Raw genomic sequence first — 23,719 nt, forward strand, 5'->3', positions numbered from 1 at the left:
TGAGCTGTGGCGGTTTTGTTTTCTAGATTCTGAGAGTGAGAAGCCCGACTGAGCCCAGGCAGGCCAGCCCGACCCCGACGCCAGGCCCCGTGTCGTCACACGTGGAGAAGGCGAGTCCACGCCTCGTGTCCAGTTCACGCTGTTTTGTAACCACTTTCTAAGCATTTTTTATTCACAACTGGAAACACAGACGTAATGCAAGAATAAAGAATATTTTGGGGGAAAAGGGACTTTGGTTTTTCAAGCTCTGTCCTATCTAGTGACCTGAGACAGTAGGAAGTGAGTGAGGGGTGCTGGAACATGTCCTAGGACGATGCAGCAGGACAAGGTCTGAGGGTGCCTTTGACCAAGGGGTTCCCGGTGTGTTGGGGAACTTGCACGTTTACATGGCACTTTATAGTGCACCTGCTAGCCCAGGGTCCTCTGGGCTAGGCTGGGACAGCAGCCAGCACAAGCCGGATGGGTGATGAGGTCCCGCCTTGCTCAGAAGCAGCCCAGGACGAGGATCGTTTTCAGGACCCTCCCCATGACACCAGGGTGACCCCTGGTCTCCGGCAGCACCAGGCCCTACGAAACCAAGCAGCAGCGCCCGTTACATTTGGCCCTTGGCGCACACAGCTCCATTCATTTTGCTGACCTGGGAGCTCCCCTGCTCTGTCTCAGAAACTCGACACTCACGCTTGGGGCACAGGGTGGGCATCCACAGCAGCCTGAGACCTGTAGCCACAGCGGATGGCAGGGCAGGGCTGCACCCCCAAAAGAAAAATGGGAAGCCTGCAAGCAGCCTCACAGAGTCCTGCAGTGGACAGGCTGCAGCGTGGCCTGGCCTGGGGGGCATGGGGCTCACGTTGGAGCCCAGCTCAGGGGTCCCACTCATCAGGATGAGGAACTGCAGCTTTGCTGTCATTCCTCTTGGATGACAACTTAGTGCTTCCTTCAGTGGTAACTGTAGGGCAGGGCCAGCAGCGCCTGGGGCGAGCTGCTGCCAGAGCCCCAGATGCTGCAGGGTACATGCAGTTGTCACAGGGGTCTGTGTTCATCATGACAAAGCATCAGCCCGAGACAAGACTCCTGTCCAACTGGCTGATGAAAGCAGAGCAGCATGGGCTTTGCAGGGGACGGGAGCATGTGGTTTGGGACACTCATGAGGCCTGTCCACCCCAGCTCCCTCCAGCTCTGCATGCCCCTGCTCATGTCAGCTTGCCCTGGCCTAACTCGCATCTGGGCCTCAGTCCCTGCTCTTGTCTGCGAGGGGGCACAGCAGGCAAGCACGCAGCCGGACGGAACACCATCCTGTGTTTTCCTCGGGTTCTCTTTGTCCCCGTCATGGCTGGTCCGAGGTTTCTACTTCACTAGTAATGCACAATTTACCTTTTCATCCTTTTAAGCAAGTAACATCATAGGTGCCAATGGTAAACATGACGAGGGCAGAAGGCTGGAGGCCCAGCAGGTGCTCATTCCCAACAGTACTCGGACACAAGGACCTGGGAGGCCCAAAGGTTCCTTAAGAATCTAAGGAGACAGGGGCGCCTGGGTGGCTCAGTGGGTTAAAGCCTCCGCCTTCGGCTCAGGTCATGATCCCAGGGTCCTGGGATCCAGCCCCACATCGGGCTCTCTGCTCCGCAGGGAGCCTGCTTCCTCCTCTCTCTCTGCCTGCCTCTCTGCCTAGTTGTAATTTCTGTCAAATAAATAAAATATTAAAAAAAAAAGAATCTAAGGAGACAGCACCCAGATTCCTTTCCTGTGGGGGAGGATTCTGGACCAGGGAGACTTTGGGCTGGCACACCTGTTCACACCACAGCTCAGGTGAGGGTTTACCCACTTCCCCTAATTGGCAACCCCTAGTTCCTGGGACCCCAAGAAGCGGTATCTGCCCTACTCCTACTCTAGAAGCAGCTCTCGATCGCCATACTGCTGAGCACAGGTGGGGTGATAGGCTGGTGATGGTCATGAGCACATCCAGGTCTCTGGAACTCCCAGGGTAAGCCCCAGTCCCCCATCTCAGGTCTGAGATTCCCTGTGCTGGCCTCCTCTCAGATGTACCCTGCACGTGGCTGATTGGGCAACTCTGCCCCCTGGGCAGGATACCAGATGGGGCAGCTTAAACAACATACATGCATTTCGCCCAGTTCTGGAGGCTGGAGTCTAAGATCAGGTGTGGGCAGGGCTGGTTTCTCCTGAGTCGTCCTCTCTTGGGTGTGTGTCTGCCCTCTTGCTCTGTGTTCATCTGGCCTCTCTGTGTGCACCTGGCAAGAGTGTGTAAGCTCTGCTCTCTCCTTCTAATAAGGGCATTGATCTGTCAGATCAGGGATCCACCCATGAGGCCCCACTGGACCTTAATAACTTCCATAAAGGCCCTATCCCCAATGCAGCCAGCAACATATGAATACTGGAAACAAACATTCATTGGGGACACATGGCTTATTAAATTGTTTTGCTATACAAGCCATTTGTATAATGGAAACTCTACTCGTCTCTACTTGCACACACATATCTTAAAACTAAGTGAATACCAAATGGGTGCACGTGCACACACACGCACAGGAGGAAGAGTGGGGTTAAGACCTATTTCTGGCAAAAAACTGAAAGGAATCACCCATTGCTCCCTTTGCTGGCCCCTACATGAGGTCATGGGGAGATGGGGGTGAGCATCCCTCCCCGACCCTAAAGCACCACTGACAGTGGTCAGGGGTGAACACACAAGTCATCTGTGTGGGGCTGGTCGGCACACCAACACTGAGGACCACAAAGCTCTTGGTTTAGACCTCAAACACACAGAACCACAGAAGACAGGAGAAAGGGGAACAAAGAACAGATGAGAAATAAAAATCAAATTGCAAGATGAGATGCCCGACCCTATCTACAGACACATTTTGTAATGGTACATAAGTGGTCTGATCACTTTTTTAAAAAAAATATTTGACAGAGAGAAATCACAACTAGGCAGAGAGAGAGGAGGAAGCAGGCTCCCCGCGGAGCAGAGAGCTCGATGTGGGGCTCGATCCCAGGACCCTGGAATCATGACCTGAGCTGAAGGCAGAGGCCTTAACCCACTGAGCCACCCAGGCGCCCTGGTCTGATCACTTTAATAAAAGAAACTGTCAGGCTGGATTAAAAAAACAACCAATGATGCACACAACAAACCTATTTATACATAAAGGCACACAGCTAAGGTAAAAGAATTGCCCAAACACACCATCCTAACATCAATCAGTGGAATAACTGTTAATATCCAACAATGTAAATTTCAGAGCAAACCTTATTATGAAGAAAAAGATCATTTCATAAAAAGGGGTCAACTCATCAAGAAAGCATAAAATTTAAAATATTTATGCTCATAACAAGTGTTTCAAAATACACGAGGACAACACAACAGCAAGGAGAAATGGACAAATCCACGATCGCACTCTGATATTTCAGTGTCCCTCTCTCAACTGATAGAATAAAAAACCATCATAATTAAGTCTGATCCCACTTTGATGTATGACTGTTGGCAACTTTTGAGCCCTGTCCTCTCCTTTCCCTTCTGGGCATGTCTGGACAGCAGATGAAAAGCTCAGGTGCTCCCTCCCTTGGCACCATGGGAAAGTCACACCAGGAGTGGAAGCCCTCATTCTGACCTTACCCCAAACCACCATCAAAATCCCAAGCCACGGAAATCCCATCTTCCAGGGAACATGGTATCCTAGGATACACCAAGATAACACGCACGTGAGTGTAAATAATAACCCAGAAAATCACCTGAAGACAAGCAGAAAAGACTCTCCACAGCTAAATGCAGAGAAGAGGCCACAATGAAGGGGTAAGAAGGGCAGAGATGTGGTCAGGAGTCAGAAGGACACACTTACTGTACCACAGATGAAGGGAAGTCTTGGGAGGGAAAAGGAGCAGATCCTCCACTGGGCACCCCAGGCATGGGGGATCCACATGAAGAAGATGAATCCCCAAAACACTGGCTTAGAAAACCAGAGGGGACTGACTTTATAAGTTCTTACAATCAGTGGGTCTTAACACCTGGAAATTTAAAAATCAGCGAGATCAGCTCTGATCAGCCAGAAGACACCATATGCACTATCCCTGCATTCCCCTGCGGTCCTGCCCCTCTGGGACACACCTGGCCAGGACACACCTGGCCGGAACCCATCCAAAGCAGCACCAGAACCCTGACAGAATGCAAGCAGCGCCAACAGGGGCCAGCATCAGCCCAGGGAGAGGGGACGATAACCGCACACAACAGTGCAGCTGCGGCCCCGGCCCTGGACTAGAGCAGACATCTGGTCTGGTTGGACTCGAGCACCCTACTGACATCAGTGGAGAGATCAGCCACACAGAACAACAAGGAATCAGTGGCTCTGAATGACACACTGGACCAGATGGATCTAACAGATATATTCAGAACACTCCATCCCCCAGACAGCAGCATGCACGTCCTTTTCTAGTGCACACGTGGCCTACTTTGTGATCTGTCCTGGAGAAGTCTCCAAAACAAGTCTCAAACAAGTTAAGGAAGGCTGAAGTCATGCCATGAATCTTTTTTGACTAGAACAGTATGAAAGTAGACATCAACCAGAAGTAAAAAAATCTGGAAAGAACACAAGTATGTAGAGACTAAAAATAACATGCTACTCAACAATGAATGAGTAGGTTAACCAAGAAAGCAGAGGAAATCAAAAAGTTCATGGCCACAAATGAATGAAAGCGAAAACACATCGGTCCAAAATCACCGGGATGCAGCAAAAGCTGTTGGAAGAGGGAAGTGTAGAGCACTACAGGCCGACCACAAGGAGCAAGAAAATCTCAAACAACCTAGCCTTACACTGGAGGGAGCTAGAAAAGAAGAACAAAACCCCAAACCACTAGAAGGAAGGAAGTAATAATAAAGATTAGAGCAGAAATAAGTGAAAACTGAAGAAAAAAAAAAACCCCAAGAGAACAGATCAATAAAACCAAAAGCTTGTTCCTTGAAAAGATCAACAAATCGATAAACCCTTAGCCGGACTGATCGAGAGGCAGGCAGACAGAGAGAGAGAGGGTTAGAGTCAGACCTGAGAGAGGAGCAGTAACAGCCAGTAGCACGGAAATAAATGCAAAGGATCACGTAGGAGAGTAGTATGGGAAATGACATGCCAACAGTTTGGACAACCTAGAAGAAATCGATAAATTCTTAGAAAAAGAAGCCACCTCCCAAAGCCAAATCAGGAAAAAACAGAAAATCTGAACGGACTGATCCCCAACAATGAAAATGCCATTGATATAATCAGAACACTCCCAACAAATGAAAGTTCAGGACCAGATGGCTTCACAGGTGAATTTTACCAAACACTTAAAGAAGTGTTAATACCTATTCTCTCCGGCTATTCAAAAATAAATGAATGAATGAATGAGGAAGGAAAACTTCCAACCTCATTCTGTGAGGATACCATTACCCTGATACCAAAACCAGGTTAACGACCCCACACACAGAGAGAACTACAGGACAGTACCTCTTGTTAGCATAGATGCAAAGCTCCTCAACAAATACTAGCACACCGAATCCAAGAATACATTCAAAGACATGATTCACCACAATCAAGTGGGGTTTATTCCTGGGGCTGCAATGGTGGTTCAGTATTTGGAAATCACGTGACATGTCACATTAACAAGAGAACACATAAGAACCATATGATCATTTCAACAGATGCAGAAAAAGCATTTGACAAAATTCAACACCCAGTCACGAAAAAGCCCTCAACAAAGTGGGTTTAGAGCTAACATACCTGGAGATGATAAAGGCAATAGGTGAAAAACCCACGGCAAACATCATACTCAATGGGGAAAACTGACAGCTCTTCCCTGAGGTCAGGCGCAAGACAAGGATGTCCACTCTCACCACTTTTATTCAACACGGTACTAGCCAGAGCAGTCAGAGAAGAAAAAGAAATAAAGGGCATCGAAATTGGTAAGGAAGAAAATGACATGATATTACATACAGAAAACCCTGAAGACTCCACCAAAACACACACAAAACCTACTAAAACTGATAAACCAATTAAGTCTCAGGATACAAAATCAATCTACAGAAATCTGTTGCATTTCTACACAATAATAACAAGACAGCATAAAAAGCAATTAAGAAAACAGCCGTCTGCAATTTCACCAAGAACAAAATACCTAGGAATAAGCTAAACCGTGGAGGTAAAAGACCTGTACTCTGAGAAACATGGAAGACTGATAAGAGACTGAAGATGACTCAAACAAATGGAAAGACATTCCATGCTCACAGGTTGAAAGAACAAATAATGTTAAAATGTCCATCCTGCCCCAAGCGCTCTTCCAGATTTAATACAACTGCTATCAAAAACACCAATAGCATTTTTCACAGAATTAAAGCAAATAAAATGGTAAAATTTGTATGGAACCACAAGACTCCAAATAGCCAAAGGAATCTCGAAAAAGAAGGATTGGCAGTATCACAACTCCAGCCTTCAAGTTGAACTACAAAGATATAGTAATCAAAAGAGTATGGTACTGGCATAAAAACGGACATACTGATCCACGGTACAGAAGAGAAACCCAGAAATAATTTCACAATTATATGGTCAATTAATCTTTGACAAAGGAGGCAAGAAACTGCAATGAGAAAAAGACAGTCTCCTCAACAAATGGTGTTGTGAAAACTACATGCAGTGGTGCTGGGACAGCTACATGCAGAAGAATGAAACTGGAGCACTTTCTCACACATTACACAAAAGTAACTGAAAATGGATGAAAGGCCTAAATGTGAGACCTGAAACCAGAAACATCCTATAAGAGAATATAGGTAATAATGTCTCTGATGTTGGCGACAGCAACGTTTTTCTAGGTATGGTTCCTGAGGCAAGGGAAACAGAAGCAAAAGTAAACTATTGGGACTACATCAAAATAGAAAGCTTCCTCACAGCAAAGGAAACAAACAATAAAACCAAAAGACAACTTCCCAGAATCAGAGAAAATGTTTGCAAATGACATATCCAATAAAGGATTGGTATCCAAAATATACAAAGGACTTACAAAACTCAACACCAGAAAGCAAATAATCCCATTGAAAACTGGCAGAGTGTATGAACAGACATTCCTCCAAAGGAGAGACACAGGTGGCCAGCACACACATTAAAAGATGGTCACCATCATTAATCGTCAGGGAACTGCAAATCAAAACCACGATGAGCTATCACCTCGCACATGTCCAAGTGGCTAAAATAAAAGACACAAGAGACGAGTGTTGGTGAGGATGTAGGAAAAAAGGTAACCTTTGTGCTGTTGGTAGAGATGCAAACTGGTACAGCCACAGTGGAAAACAGGATAAAGGTTCCTCAAAAAACTGCAAGTAGAATTGCCCTATGACCCAGCAGGGGTATTTACTACTGGGTATTTACCCAAAGAATATGAAAATACTAATTCAAAAACATAAATGCATCCCTGTGTTTACCACAGCATTATTTACAGGAGACAAATTGTGGAAACATTCCTAATGTCCACTGATAGACAAATGGATAAAGAAGATGTGGTATATACACAAAATGGAATATCACTCAGCCTAAAAATGAATGAAATCTTGCCTTTTGCAACAACATGGGATCTAGAATTTTTTTTTTTTAAAGATTTTATTTCTTTATTGGATCTAAAGAGTATAATGCTAAGTGAAACAAGTCAGAGAAGAACTGATACCATATGACTTCAGTTCACGGTATTTAAAAAACAAAGCAAAGGAAAAAAGAGCAACAAACCAAAAAACAGACTCTTAACTATGAAGAACTGATGTTGCCAGAGTGGAGATGGTTGGGGGCAGGGGAAATGGGTGAAACAGGTAAAGGCAATAAAGAGTATACTTATCATTATAAGTCCTGCATAATATAAAGAATTACTGAATCACTATACTGTATTGCTGAAAACAGTAACACTATATGTTAACTATACTTGAATTAAAAAAAAAACACAAAAAACCCTAATCCAGTCCTCCTTCGATGCTCTCTCAATCTATTTTGGACCTGAAAGCCTCATTATGTGAGTAACAAGCTTTTCATCTTCTCCTAATGTGTAGATTGTGTATGTCTGTGTGGGTGTGCACACGCTTGTGCACACAGGCACGTATGCATCATCTGTTTCAACACCTGAACCAAATTTGGGGTGGAGGTGCCTCCTGTTTCTGCAGAGTGACCGTAATAATCAGCAAAAACATCGAAGACATGAACACCCTTCGCAACCACTTGGTCTGACGGACATTCCTAAAACACTCCACCCACAGGAGAACACACACATTTTTCTTATGCATACACAATCTATGTTATGAAGATGGGCCATATGCTATGCAATAAAAATAAGTGACAATAAATCCTAAAGTATTCAAGTCATACAAATGATGTTCTCTAACTACAACTGAATTAAAATTAGAAATCAAGAACATATCTCTGGAAAATACCCACATATTAGGAAATGAGAGAACATACTTCTAAATAACCCATGGATAGATGAAGCAATCAGAAAGAAAGTCAGAAAAAAAATTTTACTTCATGAAAATGAAAATACAACATAACAAAATTGGTGGGATTCTGCTAAACCAGGACTTGGAAGGAAACTGAGAGCATAAGCCTTTATTAGGAAAAAAAAAAAGACAAGATCAAGTGATTTATCTTCTACCTAACAGAAGAAAAAATTTAATCAAAAGTAAGCATAAGACTGTAATAAAAATCAATAAAATAGAAAACAGGGAAACAATAAAGAATATCAAAGTAACTAAAGCCTGATACGTGAGAAACACTGAAAAACCACTAGCTAGTCTGATCAGGAAAAAAGACATAAATTACCACTATCAGAAATGGAAGGTGACAACAAGACTAGTTATAGATATTAAAAGCATTATAAAAGACTATTATAAATACCTTTATGCCAATAAATTTGACAATTTAGATGAAATGGACAAATTACTTGAAAGACACATATCACCAAAGCTTACTTAAGAAGAAATAGATAGGGGCGCCTGGGTGGCTCAGTGGATTAAGCCGCTGCCTTCGGCTCAGGTCATGATCTCAGGGTCCTGGGATCGAGCCCCGCATCAGGCTCTCTGCTCCGCAGGGAGCCTGCCTCCTCCTCTCTCTCTGCCTGCCTCTCTGCCTACTTGTGATCTCTCTCTCTGTCAAATAAATAAATAAAATCTTTAAAAAAAAAAAAAAAGAAGAAATAGATAACCTGAATAGTCCTATATCTGTGAAACAAATCCACTTCATGGTTGAAAACCTTCCCATAAACAAAAAAACAATAAGCACCACCAATTCTGGGCACAGATGGCATCCCTGGTGAACTCTCCTAGATAATAATGCTAATTCTACACAAATTCTTCCCGATAATTCTGCTGCTCACATTCTATGACAAAGGCATATTAAAACTGTACAAAAACCTAGAGTGAATATCCCTCCTGAACAAAGACATATCTAAATAAGATATTATTAATCTAAATAAGATATTAGCAAAGTGAATGCAGCACTATATGACTAAGTAGAATTTGTCCCAGTAATTCATGGACAGTTCAACTTTCAAAAATTAACCAGTATTAAATTACCAGTAATAATAACACCAAAAACTATGAAATATTTAGGGATAAATCTGACAAAAGATGTGAAAGCCCTATATAACTAACATTAAGTTGAAAGATAAAGCCACAACAAAAACTCTAATGAGAAACATCCTGAGTTCATAGTTGGAAGACTCAATGTTGTTAAAATGCTAATTCTTTCCAAATTGATCTACGAATTCTATGCAATTCCAATCAAATTCCCATTAGGCTTTTATGTAGAAATTAAAAAGCTGATTCTAAAATTCATGTAGGAATGTGCAAAGGACCTACAACAGCCAGAGCAACTCTGAAGCAGAGCAAAGCTGGAGGATTAACACTACTGGATTTTAAAACATATCATGAATCTACAACACTAATGGCAGCAAGAGAATAAACCAATGGAGCAAAGCAAGGAATTCAGAAACAGACCTGCACATGGATGACATAAATCACAAAGGCAATTCAGTGAAGAAAGGATAATTTTTCAATAAACAGTACTGGATTAGTTGGATACCCACATGTAAAAAAATAAAACTTTGATCCATACTTGACCAATTATAAAAATCAAGTCAGAATGGATCAGTTCCAAATATAAAATCTGAAAGTGTCAGACTTTAAAAGAAATGAGAAGCCAGGCAAAGATCTATTAAATACGGCAAATTAAAAAAAAAACAACTGATGAACTGGAACTTATCAAAGTTAAACATTTCAAAGACATTTCAAAGTAAAAGACTGAAAGACAAGACACAGACTGACATGTGAATTCTAAAAATGCAACAAGTAGAACATAAACCAACTTATTTATTTATTTATTAAATTTATTTTTATTAGAGAGACAGAGATCACAAGTAGGCAGAGAGGCAGGCAGAGAGAGAGGGAGATAAGCAGGCTCCCTGCTGAGCTGGGGCTCGATCCCAGGACCCTGAGATCATGACCTGAGCGGAAGGCAGAGGCTTAACCCACTGAGCCACCCAGGCGCCCCATAAACCAACTTTTTTAAATGAGAAAAGAATTTAAAGTGATACTTCACCAAAGATACAAATGGCAAACAAGCACAGAAAAATGTTTCTCAATCAATACTCATCACGGAAATGCACATAAAAACCCGGTAAGATACCACCGCACACCACTGCAATGGCTTAAAAGCAGAACACTGGCCACACCAAGTTTGGAAGCACGTAAAGGAGGTGGGGCTCTCACACCCCAGGTGGCAGAGCAGAGCCGAGCAGCTAGGAAATGATCTGCCGCTAATGAAAGAGCTATTTACCGTATGACCCACCCAGTCAATGCCTGAGCAGTCCCCCTAGGAGAAATGCAAACATCAATCTGCATGGCGACGTGATTACCACTGTTCACACCAGCTTTCTCTCGGTTAGGCAGAACCGGGAAGACCGAGAGCCACCCGCAGGTGAGGTCACAGACGCAGGGCACCAACCCAGCAGCCGGGCCGAATCACCCAACTGTTGTGCCCAGCACCATGGACACATCTCAGGGTGTGCGGAGTGGAGCCGCTGGATGGCAGAGCAGCTGCTGGTGCTTCCCTGCATCCAGGACTCAGGCAAACACCAACCGACGGTGATGGGGAGCCCAGCAGCAGCTGCCTACGGTGGGAGCAATGGCAGGGGGGCAAGAAGGTACTGCTGGTGGTGAGGGAGGAGTCCCTCCCTCTCTTAGTAGTGCGGCTGCCCATGTGTGTCTCTTGAACACACCACCTGCGCACTCTTAATGTGGATGGTGGGAGGCGTGTCATTTCTACCCGGATCCCCTCTAGGGCCCACCTTCCCCTCTCAGGGAAGCCCAGGCCCTCGGTCTGGCATGAGCCACAACGAGCCCCACAGAATAGTGGAACCCTTTAAAAACACCACAGGCAAGAAAAAAAATATCACAAAGTTTGTGATGTGCTTCAGAAACACCCTCAAGGGCACGGGTGACAGCAGAGACCATGTCAGTCAGCTTGGGCTGTCAAAACAAAACTACAGATGGGGCATTTTAAAAAGTGGACATGTATTTCTCATAGTTCTAGAATCCAGAAGCCTAAGATCCAGGGGTAAACAGGGCTGGTATCCCCTGAAGCCTCTCTCCTGGCCTTACAGACAGTTGTCCTCTCCCTGTGTCCTCACCTGGTCATCCCTCTGTGAGTATCTGTGTCCTCATCTCTTCTTACAAGGACACCAGTCACACTGCATTAGAGCCCACACGTATGGCCTCATGTTACCTTAATCACCTCAGTAAAAGCCCCATCTCCACAGAAAGTCTTCAGCAAACGGATTTTGAGAGAATGCAGGTCGGCCTGTAGCAGGTGGTAAAACAGGCCATTAGCTGGTCATTGTGGAGCTGATCATGAGTCCGTGGGGCTCATCATTATACTGTACTCTCCCCTTTACAGATATCTGAACATTTCCCCCAAACAAACCAAGACTTTGTTCCAGACTGTTTGCAGATTGTCTGTAGGCTGGCCTGGGCCCCAAGCTTCACCCTCTGACCTCAGCAACAAGGCTGTCATGTTCACTGTGGAAGCCAGTCAGGTCTGTACCCTGCCAAACCTTCTGATGAGAAATCTGAGGGTCCTCTTGCTTGCTTCCCTTGGCCTGGGAAAGAGATATCACTCACCCATATGGAAAACTAAAAAAATCTTTGTTCCCTGTGTGTGACATGAAGGCCAACCCATCATAACCAGCAGACAAATGCCCCGTGCCTGCCCAGCTTAGAGGGGCCAGGACTGTAGGCAGTAGAAGGCCATGCTCCTGATTCCCTTGAGGGCTGGGGAGCCTTTGTGGGGAGGGTGAGCCCTGTTTTTAATGGGTGTCACTTAGAACTGTAACAAATATATCCTCTGGTTCTGAGGTCTTTTCTTTCCAAAAGTGTCTGGCAAACTCTGAAAATAACTTCAGAGTGTATTTTGAAAACTTCTTAGATGCTGAGCTCAAAAGAAGGAATGGGCCTCCAACTGTCCTGTTCTCACAGGCTCTGTTCGTTCTGTGCAATTATGTGGTCATCAGAAGAAAATCACATGCTTCTGTGTATACCACAATGGAGCCCTTATCCACATCTCAATGTGAAGTCTTAGGAAAATCAGAGATGGGACCTGGGATGGGCTTTTAAGCACCCAGAACCTCAGCTGATCCTCGGACCCTATAAGGACAGCACTCACAGCACACCTGTTTCATTTTACCACAGGGGAAACTGAGTCAGAGATCCCCCCACTAACCAGGTTCCACTGTGCGATAGAACATTCCTGTAGACAGCTTCTTTCCTATTTGCTTTTTATACGCAGTGGGAGCCATCAGTGCTGAGCGGAAGTGCTGCCACTGGTGGACAAGAAGTGGGTGCAGGCTCTCTCTGGCCCTGAGGGTGCAAAGTGTTCCCAGACTCTCAGCAACAACCCCAGGAGGTACACCGGGAATGTCCCAAGATGAGCTCATGCAAATCAAAACTAAGGCTCCTGACATCAAGTCCTCAGGCCTTTGGTTTGAGTGGGCAAGAGGGCACCTGTTGAGTCCCCAGCACACACATCCCTCCCTTCCTCCCCTCAGGACACCACATCCCCCTCTCCCTTCGGGACACACTCATCCCCCCTCCTTCCCTCAGGACACACTCATCACTGACCCTCGCTCTGCTCAGGACATAGACAGGCCTCTTCCACCAAAACTTCTCTGTTTCCTTTGCGCAGGGAGGCATAATCGATGTACCAGCACTAGCCCCAGGTTATTTCTTCCTTGGTTCCTATTTCTGCTCAATGATATTCTCACTAGCCTATGGGATGCACGATGGTGGGGCCACTCTGGAAAGTAGTTATGAGCTTCCTCTAAACACTCGAAGAGCCGCTACCGTACAACCCAGCCATGGAGTCCCTGAATTTTTCTCACAGCAGGGAAGACGTGTTCACCCAGAAGCCTGTACACCAAAGTCTGTAGCAGGTTTGCTTTTATCAGCCAGCGGGACTCAGACCGTGCCACACCCGAGGCACGGAGCACTGTGCAGACACTAGGAGGAGCACACTGGGGTTCACACACAGCTTGGGCCAATCGCCACAGAATTACACAGTGAAACAAGCCAATCCAAAAGATCACTCAGCGTAGGATTTCACTTATCCGACATTCCTCAAAGGACAAAGTTAGACAAATGGAGTACAGTGGCTTTCAGGAGTGTGGGACAGGTTGGGGACAGGGTAAGTGGTGTAGCTCTGAAAGATCCTGACGGATCCTTATAAGGCTGGAAATGGATCCTGGCTATGGGGATGCCCTTCTCCTGGTTGTGCTGTTGTAGTACAGTTTCGGAGGTGTGACTGGAGTCGAGTTTACACGGGACCTCAGTAAATAACACATTCTTTTTTTTTTTAATAAATATTTTTATTTATTTGACAGACAGAGATCACAAGCAGGCATAGAGGCAGGCAGAGAGAGAGAGGAGGAAGCAGGCTCCCCGTGGAGCAGAGAGCCCAATGCAGGGCTTGATCCTAGGACCCTGAGATCATGACCTGAGCCAAAGGCAGAGGCATAACCCACTGAGCCACCCAGGTGCCCCAGTAAATAACACATTCTTAACGCTGCATGTGAATCTACAGTTTATCTCGGAATCAAGACACTCATTAAAAATTTCTATGTTCTCATTGGATCTGTTGGCAGTGGCTGGGAACAATAAAGCCAGTAGCAAGGAGCATAGCTACTGCCCTCACTGAGGACACTAAGTAGCACTTCCCTCCAAAAGAAACCAGACATCCTTCAGTAAGAAGTGGCCATGCTCTGTTGGGGGAAAGAAGTGTGCGTCATGATCCTGGAGCATCTTCCTATAACCAGAAGCAAGGAAGCGACAGGGACTAGTTGTGGGCGCACGTGGGAAGGACCCAGGGGCCAATGAGGTGGTGCTTCCACTTACCAGATATGGGATCACTGGAACAACGATAACTGCAATGGTCTGAAACACCTTCGATATCTGAAAGATGAGTATTTTGAAATATTAACCCAAAACCCATTAGTTGCTTTTGGAGGATGCTGGGTGTTACAGACTGACTGTCCCCCCTCCAAAATCCTATGATGAAACCTAGCCCCCAGTATGGTCTTGTTAGGAGGTAAGACCTTTGGGGGGTCATCAGGGTCACGAGCATGAAGCCCTCATGAAACAGATGAGTGCCTTCAAGAAAGGGACCCCAGGAAAATTCTCTCCCTCTCTCCCGGTCACGAGATGCAAGGAGAAGGCACCACCTGCAGCCTGGGAAGGGGGCCTCCCCCGAAGCCGACCGTGCTGGCTCCACGATCTGGGACTTCCAGCCTCCAGAACTAGAAGTAATTGCTGTTGTCGAAGCAGCCCTTCTCTGATGCTGTTACAGCAGCGGGAATGAACTCAGACACTAGGGACCCGACTGACGGCTGCACGACTGGTGGACAAAGGGAAGGAGTCAGGCACAAGCCACACCTCAAGAGATGCCAGTGAAGGGAACGTTCTCTGTAGAATGGTTGCATCTGACGTGAACAACCTGTTTTGTCCCCTCAGTCTACAACCAGCCCCTCAGACCGATCCTGTGAAAGGTCGGATCACTCCTCAAAGGAGGAGTTGGAGCTGCCATTCCAGAACTAGAACCCTCCCTGTTTGGAATATGTCTCCACTTCAGGTCCATGATTTCGTCTCCACTTCTCTTTCTTCAGGGCCGACTTGGTATTTTGGAATACTGTCATCTCCTCTGCCCATCTCTGATCCTCTTCAAGGATGAAGCAGTTGCATTTGGACAGTCAGGCTCTACTACCCTGAAGGGGGAGGGTGACGTCCCTGCTGACCCCACCCCACAGTCTCGTCCATGGGGGACTTGAGAGAGTCAGAGGACTCTGCAGTCACCTTCTCTAGAGTGAGGTCTCGGAGAGGTCAGGGGTCGGGTTCAGCCCTGCTGCATGCCCTCTGGGTCAGCTGTAATGGTCCAGTCCAGGGGTCAGAGACCCAAAGTTTGGGTGACGGGGGTCAGAGAACATGGTATGAGGAGGAGCCAGGAATGGGGACAAGAGGCTTTTTTCCACTCCCAGGAAAAGACAGTGCTGGGTGTTGCCATGATGTCCCTGAGGGCAAGCCTTGCCCAGGACAGGGACTGAACTAGAACATGTCACTTAAGGGTTTGCCACTAACTTTACACACTGAGTTGCTCCTCTGGGTCACAAAGTTTACTCTGGTGGCAGCAGTGGGTTCCAGTGAAGTGTTCAGAAGGACTGTGAATGCACATCACTGCAGTCTCCTGGAAACCGCACATACAATGTGCAGCCTCGGAGGGAGCGCACAAAGTAGGACCTCGGGGTGGAAAGGCCTCTGAGACTTTCCCGCGGGTGCTCCCTGGAATATGGGTTTGCAAATAGAACTCCCTGTCCAAAAGGACCTGCCAGTCGCTGCGGAACATGTCTCTGGGCATGCCGGCCAGACCCATCGGCAGGTTTTAGCCCTGGCGAGGACCAAGGGAGACTCAGGAGCAGAAGTGCCCAGGAGGACAAGGCATGCTGGGGTCTCCTGCTCTCTGACTGCGTCTGCGGTGAACATCCTCAGAGGGAAGGCAAGATAATAAAGGCAGCCTGACTCCTCACCGGGAAAATGTGAATCTCATGGTGACATCTGTTTGCCTCCGCGCCTCTATCCCTAACCCTGCCCGCCTTACAGGCACTGAGACTCTGAGACAAGGCTCACTAAAAGTCAAGGCAAGCAGTTCAAAGAGAGAACAAGCATCAGAAACAGATTTGTATACGACAAAGATTTTGGAATTCTGATTGGGAACTTAAACAATATTGTAAACCTGCTACAGGCTCTAGTGAATCAATCATGCAGAAGCTACGAGAAGGGATGGACGATGATGGGGGAGATGTGGAAACTCCACAGGGGTGTCACAGGGAAATGCAGGAAAGAGAAACACAGTCTGTGTGTGTGTTTTCAGGTTGGTGTTTGAGGTTAACATATGTGCCTGATATCCTGCAGTTCAGAGACTTTTCCAGAGGGTTATTGTTAGGGTTAGGGATTAGTGGTTAAAGTATGTATTTGATATCCTGCAAATCAATGAATATGTAACATCACATCAAATTAGAAAAGGCCTAAAAACCATATGATTGCTTCAATAGATGCAGAAAAAGCATTGACAAAGTATAACATGCATTCATGGTAAAAAAAAAAAAAGCCTCAGCAAAGTAGGTCTAGAGGGAATAAACCTCAAGATAATTTAGGGTGTATATGAAAAACTCACATCTAGCATAATCAATGAAGAAAAGCTAAGAGCTTTTCTACTAAAGTTAGGAACAAAATGAAGATATCCACTCTCATCATTTGGCTCAACATTGTACTGGAAGTCAATAACCACAGCAATCAAATAACAAAATAAATACAAAGCATCCAAATTGGTAAGGAAGAGGTAAAACTTCTACTATTTGCATATGACATGGTACTATATAAAGAACACCCTAAAAACTCCACAAAAAATACCAAAACTGATAAATGAATTCAGTAAAATCACAGGATATAAAATCAATGTGCTGAAATCTGTTGCATTTCTATGCACTAATAATGTATCAGGAGAAAGGGAAATTAAGAATATCCCATTTAAAATTGCACACACACACACACACACAAAATCCCACCTAGAAATAAACTGAACCAAAGTAGTGAAAGACCTATGCTCTGAAAACAATGAAACACTGGTGAACAAAATTGAAGATGACACAAAAAAGGAATGACATTCCATGCTCATGGATTGGTAGAACAAATATTGTTAAATGTTAAAATGTCTATGCTGCCCAAAGCAATCTACATATTTAATGCAATTCCTATCAAAATACGTACAACATTTTTCAAAGAAATAGAATAAATAGGCTTAAGTTTGTATGGAACCACAAAAGGCCCTACATACTCAAAGCATCTTGAAATAGAAAAACAAAGGTAGAGTTATCATAATTCCAGACTTCAAGTTATATTATAAAACAGTAAAAATCAAAACAGTACGTTAACTGGCACTAAGTAGACACATAGATCAATGAAACAGAATAGAAATCCCAGAAATAAACCCACAATTATATGGTCAATTAATTTCAACAAAAGAGGAAAGAATTTGCAATGGGAAAAATGCAGTCTCTTCAGCACATGCTATTTTGAAAACTGTACAGTTACATGGAAAAGAATGAATCTAGATGACTTTCTTACATCATATACAAAAATAATCTCAAAAGGAATTAAAGACCTAAATGTGAAACCTGAAAACATAAAAATCCTATAGGGGAGCACAAACAGTAATGTCCTTGACACCAGCAGTAGCAACATTTTTCTAGATCTGTCTCCTGAGGCAAGGGAAATAAAAGCAAAAATAAACTATTAGGACTACATCAAAATAACAAGCTTCTGCACAGTGAAGGAAACCATCAAAACAACAAACAAAAATAAGAGGCTACCTCAATGGGAGAAGATATTTGCAAATGATATATCTGATAAGGGGTTAGTATCCAAACAGTATAAAGAACTGATACAAGTTCTGTACATGTTCTGTACATGTACATGTACAACTAATACACACACACACTCCAATTATAAAATGGGCAGAAGACATGAACAGACATTTCTCCAAAGAAGACAACTAGATGGCCAAGAGATACATGAAAAGATGCTCAATATCTCTCATCATCAGGGAAATGCTAATCAAAACTATAATGAGATGCCATCTCATGCCTGTCTGAATGACTAAAATAAAAATCACAAGAAAAAAGTGTTGGCAAGAATGTGGAGAAAAAGGAATCTCAGTGCACTGTTGGTGGGAATGCAAGCTGTTGCACCCACTGTGGAAAACAGTATGGAATTTCCCCAAAAAATTAAAAATAGAACTACGTTTTGATCCAGTAATTAAGCTACAGGGTATTTATCCCCAAATACAAAAAACAAATAAACAAAAAACCTGGGCCCCCTGAATGGTTCAGTTGGTTGGGTGTTTGGCTCTTGGTTTTGACTCAGGTGATGATCTCAACATCAAGAGATTGAGTCCTGTGTCATGCTCCACTCTCACTGGGAGTCTGCTTGAGATTTTCTCTCCCCTCCCCCCACTACCACGCTGCCTGTGCTCTCTCTCTGAAATACATAAAAAAATCTTTTAAAAAAATACAAAAACACTCATTCAAAAAGATACATGCACTCCTATGTTTATATAGCAACATTATTTACAATAGCTAAATTTTGGAAACAATTCAAGTGTCCAATGATAGAAGAATGGATAAAGACCAAGTGATATATCTGAGCTGCAATATATATATATATTAATAGAAACTTTACAACTCACAAGCAAACAGAAACAAAAATGAAAAATATGGAAGAGAATACCTAAGTGTCAAGTTAATACCAGACAGAGAAGAATGAGAAAAGGCAACAAAAGATAAATTTAAAGAAATAATGACTGATATTTGTCTCAAATTGATGTCAGATGTTAAACCACAGATCTAGGAGAATCAGAGTATACCAAAAAGGATAAATTAAAAAAAAAAAGAAATAATTGAGCAAAAAAAATTATTTTAAAGATGTATTTATTTTAGAGGGGGGAGAGAAAGTGAGAGGGGTGAGGGGGAAAGGGAGAGAGAGAGAGGGACAGGATTTCAGGCAGACTCCCCACTGAGCATGGAGCCTGACACAGGGCTTGATCCCACCACCCTGAGGTCCTGACCTGAGCTGACATGAAGAGTTGGACACTTAACCAACTGAGCCACTCAAGCACCCCTGAAATAATTTTTTTTTCCAAAAAATTGAACAGTGCCAGCAGTATCTGGGACACAATCAAGTGGGCAAATATACCCATGTGGGAGTTCCAGAAGAAGAAAAGATAGAAAAGGAGGCAGTGAGATTATTTGAAAAATTAATGGCCAATTATTTCCCAAATTTAATGGATGATATGAATTTATAAACCCATGACAATAAGTGAACTATAAGAATAAACTCCAAGATATCTACACCAAGATACATTATAGTCAAATTATCAATAGGCAAAAACAAAGAAAGAATCTTGAAAGCAGCAGAACAGAAGGGATTCATTACATATGAGAAATCCACAGTAAGACTATAAGCAGAATTCTCCTCAGAAATCTTGGAGGCCAGAGGACAGTAGGTTGATATACCCAAAATGCTGAAAGAAAAAAGGCTCAGCCAAGAATTCTTTATCCAGGGGCGCCTGGGTGGCTCAGTGGGTTAAAGCCTCTGCCTTCGGCTCAGGTCATGATCCCAGGGTCCCGGGATGGAGTCCCGCATCAGGCTCTCCGCTCTGCAGGGAGCCTGCTTCCTCCTCTCTCTCTGCCTGCCTCTCTGCCTACTTGAGATCTCTGTCTGTCAAATAAATAAATAAAATCTTAAAAAAAAAAAAGAATCAGGCAGGGAGCCTGCTTCCTCCTCTCTCTCTGCCTGCCTCTCTGCCTACTTGAGATCTCTGTCTGTCAAATAAATAAATAAAATCTTAAAAAAAAAAAAGAATTCTTTATCCAGCAAAACCTATTAAAAATGAGTGATAGGGGCGCCTGGGTGGCTCAGTGGGTTAAAGCCTCTGCCTTTGGCTCCAGCCATGATCCCAGGATCCTGGGATTGAACCCTGCACTGGGCTCTCTGCTCAGCAGGGAGCCTGCTTCCCTCTCTCTCTCTCTACCTGCCTCTCTGCCTACTTGTGATCTCTGTCTGTCAAATAAATAAATAAAATCTTTTTTAAAAATGAGTGATAAGACGTTTTCAGATTAAAAACCAATAAATTAAAACAGAGATCATGCAAAGAGTCTTCTCCAATCACAGGAAAATGTACTTAGAAATCAATAACAGAAGGAAAATGGGAAACCCAACAAATTTGTGGAAAATAAACAACACATTCTTAAATAAGCAATGGGTCAAAGAAGAAATCATGAGGAAATTAGAGGGTATTTCAAATAAATGAAAATGAACCTCTGATACACAGTGAAAGCAATGCAAGGGGCAGTGGAATTTATAGCTATAAGTGTCTACATTTTTAAAATGAATCATCTCAAGTCAACCTATCTTTATAATTTCAGGAACTGCTAGGAAAAGAAGAAAGAGGCATCTGAATGGCTCAGTGGGTTAATCATCTGCCCTTAGCTCAAGTCATGATCCCAGGGTCCTGGGACAGAGCCCTACATCAGGCTCCCTGCTCAGTGGAGAGCCTGCTTCTCCCTCTCCTTCTGCTTTTCCCCTGACTCATGCTTTCTCACTCTCTATCTCAATAATTAAAATCTTTCAAAAAAAGAGAAATGGTAAATGTGTTGATAAATATATAAAATTTTTTAAAAGGAAGATAAACTAAATTAAATATAGCAGAAGAAAGGAAATAATACAAGGCAGAGCAGGAACAAATAAAATAGAGACTAGAAAAAGTAATAGATAAAATCAACAAACCAAAATTTGTTGATTTGAAAAGATCCACAAAAATTGCAAATGATAGCCAAGACTGACAAAGAAAACAAGAAGACTCAAATTTCTAAAATAAAAAGAGTGGTGACATTGCTAATGATTCTACAAAAATGAAAATTACTATCACTACAATAAAAATTATGTACCTAAAAATTGAAATCTATATGAAATGGACCAATTCTTAGAAACACAAAATGTACCAAGACTGAATCATGAAAAAAATGGAAGAACTGAAAACACCTATACCAAGTAAGGAGATTGAATCAGTATAAACAACAACAACAAAACAAGAAAAAAACTCAGAAAAAAGCTAAAGACTGGATGATTTCACTGATGGAATTCTACCAAAAAGAAGAACTAACACAAATCCTTATGAAATCCTTCTAGAAAATTGGAGAGAAAAGAACACTTCTTAACTTATGCCATCATTAGCCTGATACCAAAGCCAGGCAAAGATATTATAAGAAAAGAAAACTATGCAACAAGATCTCTTTATGAAAAGTAATGCAGAGGGGCGCCTGGGTGGCTCAGTGGGTTAAGCCGCTGCCTTCGGCTCAGGTCATGATCTCGGGGTCCTGGGATCGAGTCCTGCGTCGGGCTCTCTGCTCGGCAGGGAGCCTGCTTCCCTCTCTCTCTCTCTGCCTGCCTCTCTATCTACTTGTGATCTCTCTCTATCAAATAAATAAATAATCTTTAAAAAAAAAAAAAAAGAAAAGTAATGCAGAAATTCTCCACATAATACTAGGAAAAGAAATTCAGTAATGTATTAGAAAGATTATACACTATGACCAAAGGGAGTTTATTCTTGGAATGCAGGGATGGTTTAACATAGGAAAAGTGACCAATATACCACAATAACAGAATAAAAGAAAAAGACCCATGCAATCATCTCAGTTGATGCAGAGAAGACATTTGACACAATTCAACACCCATTTATAATAATTTTAAAAAACCAACATTCAACAAACTAGGAATAGAAGGAAAGTACCTGAACATATTAAAGGCTATATGTGAAAAACTCATAGCTAACATTATCCTCATTCTTAGGGACAGAAAGTAAAGCAAAGGTTACAGGAATGTAGGGTAGGAAATAATGGGGAGTTATGCCATTTGGGGTGAGGGAAAAGTTCTGGAGATGGATAGCAGTAATGTTTGCACAACAGTGCAGTAGTATGAATGTACTTAATGTCATTTACCTGTACACTTGTGATTAAATTTTTACGTTATGATAATTACAAGTTTTATATTATATATATATATCTTGCCACACTTTAAAAATTCTGTGACACAGATAATCATTTTAAAAATATGTTTGGTTTTTCTCTAACACATTTCTTTAGATATGATCTTCTAATCAGCAGAGACACCTGTTAAAGGATAATTTTCAAAACAAGTTAAAAATCAAAAGTTAAAACAAGTTAAAATCATGATTCTCATACAGACTTAAAATGGACACATGTGGTGTCCCTGGGTGCCTCAGTTGGTTAAGCACCTGCCTTTGGCCCAGGTCATGATCCCCGGGTCCTGGGATTGATTGAGCCCTGTGTTAGGCTCCCTGCTCAGCTTCTCCCTCTTCCTCTGCCACTCCCTCCTGTTCTTTCTCTCTCCGTCTGTCAAATAAGTAAAATATTTAAAGAAAAACATATAACAAGCACATTTGCAAGATAATAAATAGCAGAATGAAGAACTTCAGCCTTGAGCAGCGAGAGGTGAATTCAATAGTGGATCTGTAGCATATTTGGGCTCGAAATGACCCTCGGAAGCAGGACTTGGAAGGATGTCTAACTGTCCTAAAGTCACCTGATAGGGGACCTGGAGGCAAACCCAGAGTTAAAAACCCAACCACGGGCTGAGTCTCCAGGTCAAACTTTAGTTGGCATCATCTTCCCAGGGCCAAGGAGAAGTGAAGCACTTCTTTCCTGCATCATGAGTCTCTGGGAGATTCAGACCACATTCTGTTGCTCTCCTCAGGCTCTGTGCATACCTGAGGTGTTCCTCCCCAAGGAGGTTTTTTACAACTTAAGGCCCAATATGTGGTGACAGACTGAGGTAGGTCACCATTGACACTTTTTGTGGCACTGTTGACAAAGGGAAACCTAATGAGGGCTGTGGTCATAAACAGGCCTATTGAAGTTGTTCGCTGGAATCTGCACAGTCCATAGACATCTTCTCTTATCTAGCAGGTTCACTCCCCAGTGACCCTTTACACTTACAGCTGCAGCTGTGGTTGCTCCTCTGAGCTCCAGACATGGCTCCCAGCCAGTCCTTACCCCAACACCCCCATGCCCACTTCAGAGCCACCACCCGTTGTATCTTTCATTCTTCAGAACTCTTCCTGAGGTGCCCTCACTACTTATGTGACCCCCCACTCAGAGAGGCCTTCCCTGACGTCACAGAGTCTCCTGACCCACCCCCATCATTCCCCACCCGTCCGTTTTTTTTCTACTCCAGAACCCACATTATCAGTTGACATGTCATCTCTGCTATTTAATTTCCTTAACATCTGCAATTCCTCTGAAGCTGCCAGCTCCAGGAGGTCATAGGCCTCTTCACTGCTCTTTCTCTAGGCCCAAGCAGGGACTTCTTTACCAATTGTGAGAAGAGACCATCCAGCTTCTCACAATGCTGCCCCTGTCACATGCTTCCTGTGACTTCCCAGCCGCCAGTCATAAATTGTCTCTAGTTACTCCTCTTCCACCATAATAGCTGTTAGTTTGTGCTCATCTCTTGGTGAGGGGACATCATCTGTAATGAGAACTATTA

At 43.6% G+C, this 23,719-nt stretch overlaps 1 protein-coding gene across 3 annotated transcripts in view; it reads left to right on the forward strand.

The window, feature by feature from the left end:
* The window catches only part of WNK2 (WNK lysine deficient protein kinase 2), a 118,323-nt gene extending 118,093 nt beyond the window's left edge, over positions 1–230 (forward strand). For all 3 annotated transcript variants that reach the window (XM_046023143.1, XM_046023142.1, XM_046023146.1), the window contains one exon: positions 27–230. In XM_046023143.1, the coding sequence (XP_045879099.1) occupies positions 27–52 (26 nt within the window). In that variant the 3' untranslated portion in view covers positions 53–230. The remainder of the gene's footprint in view (positions 1–26) is intronic.
* Positions 231–23,719: the final 23,489 nt, after the last annotated feature.

The sequence above is a fragment of the Meles meles genome, chromosome 11 (genome assembly GCF_922984935.1).
Source record: "Meles meles chromosome 11, mMelMel3.1 paternal haplotype, whole genome shotgun sequence".
NCBI lineage: Eukaryota > Metazoa > Chordata > Mammalia > Carnivora > Mustelidae > Meles > Meles meles.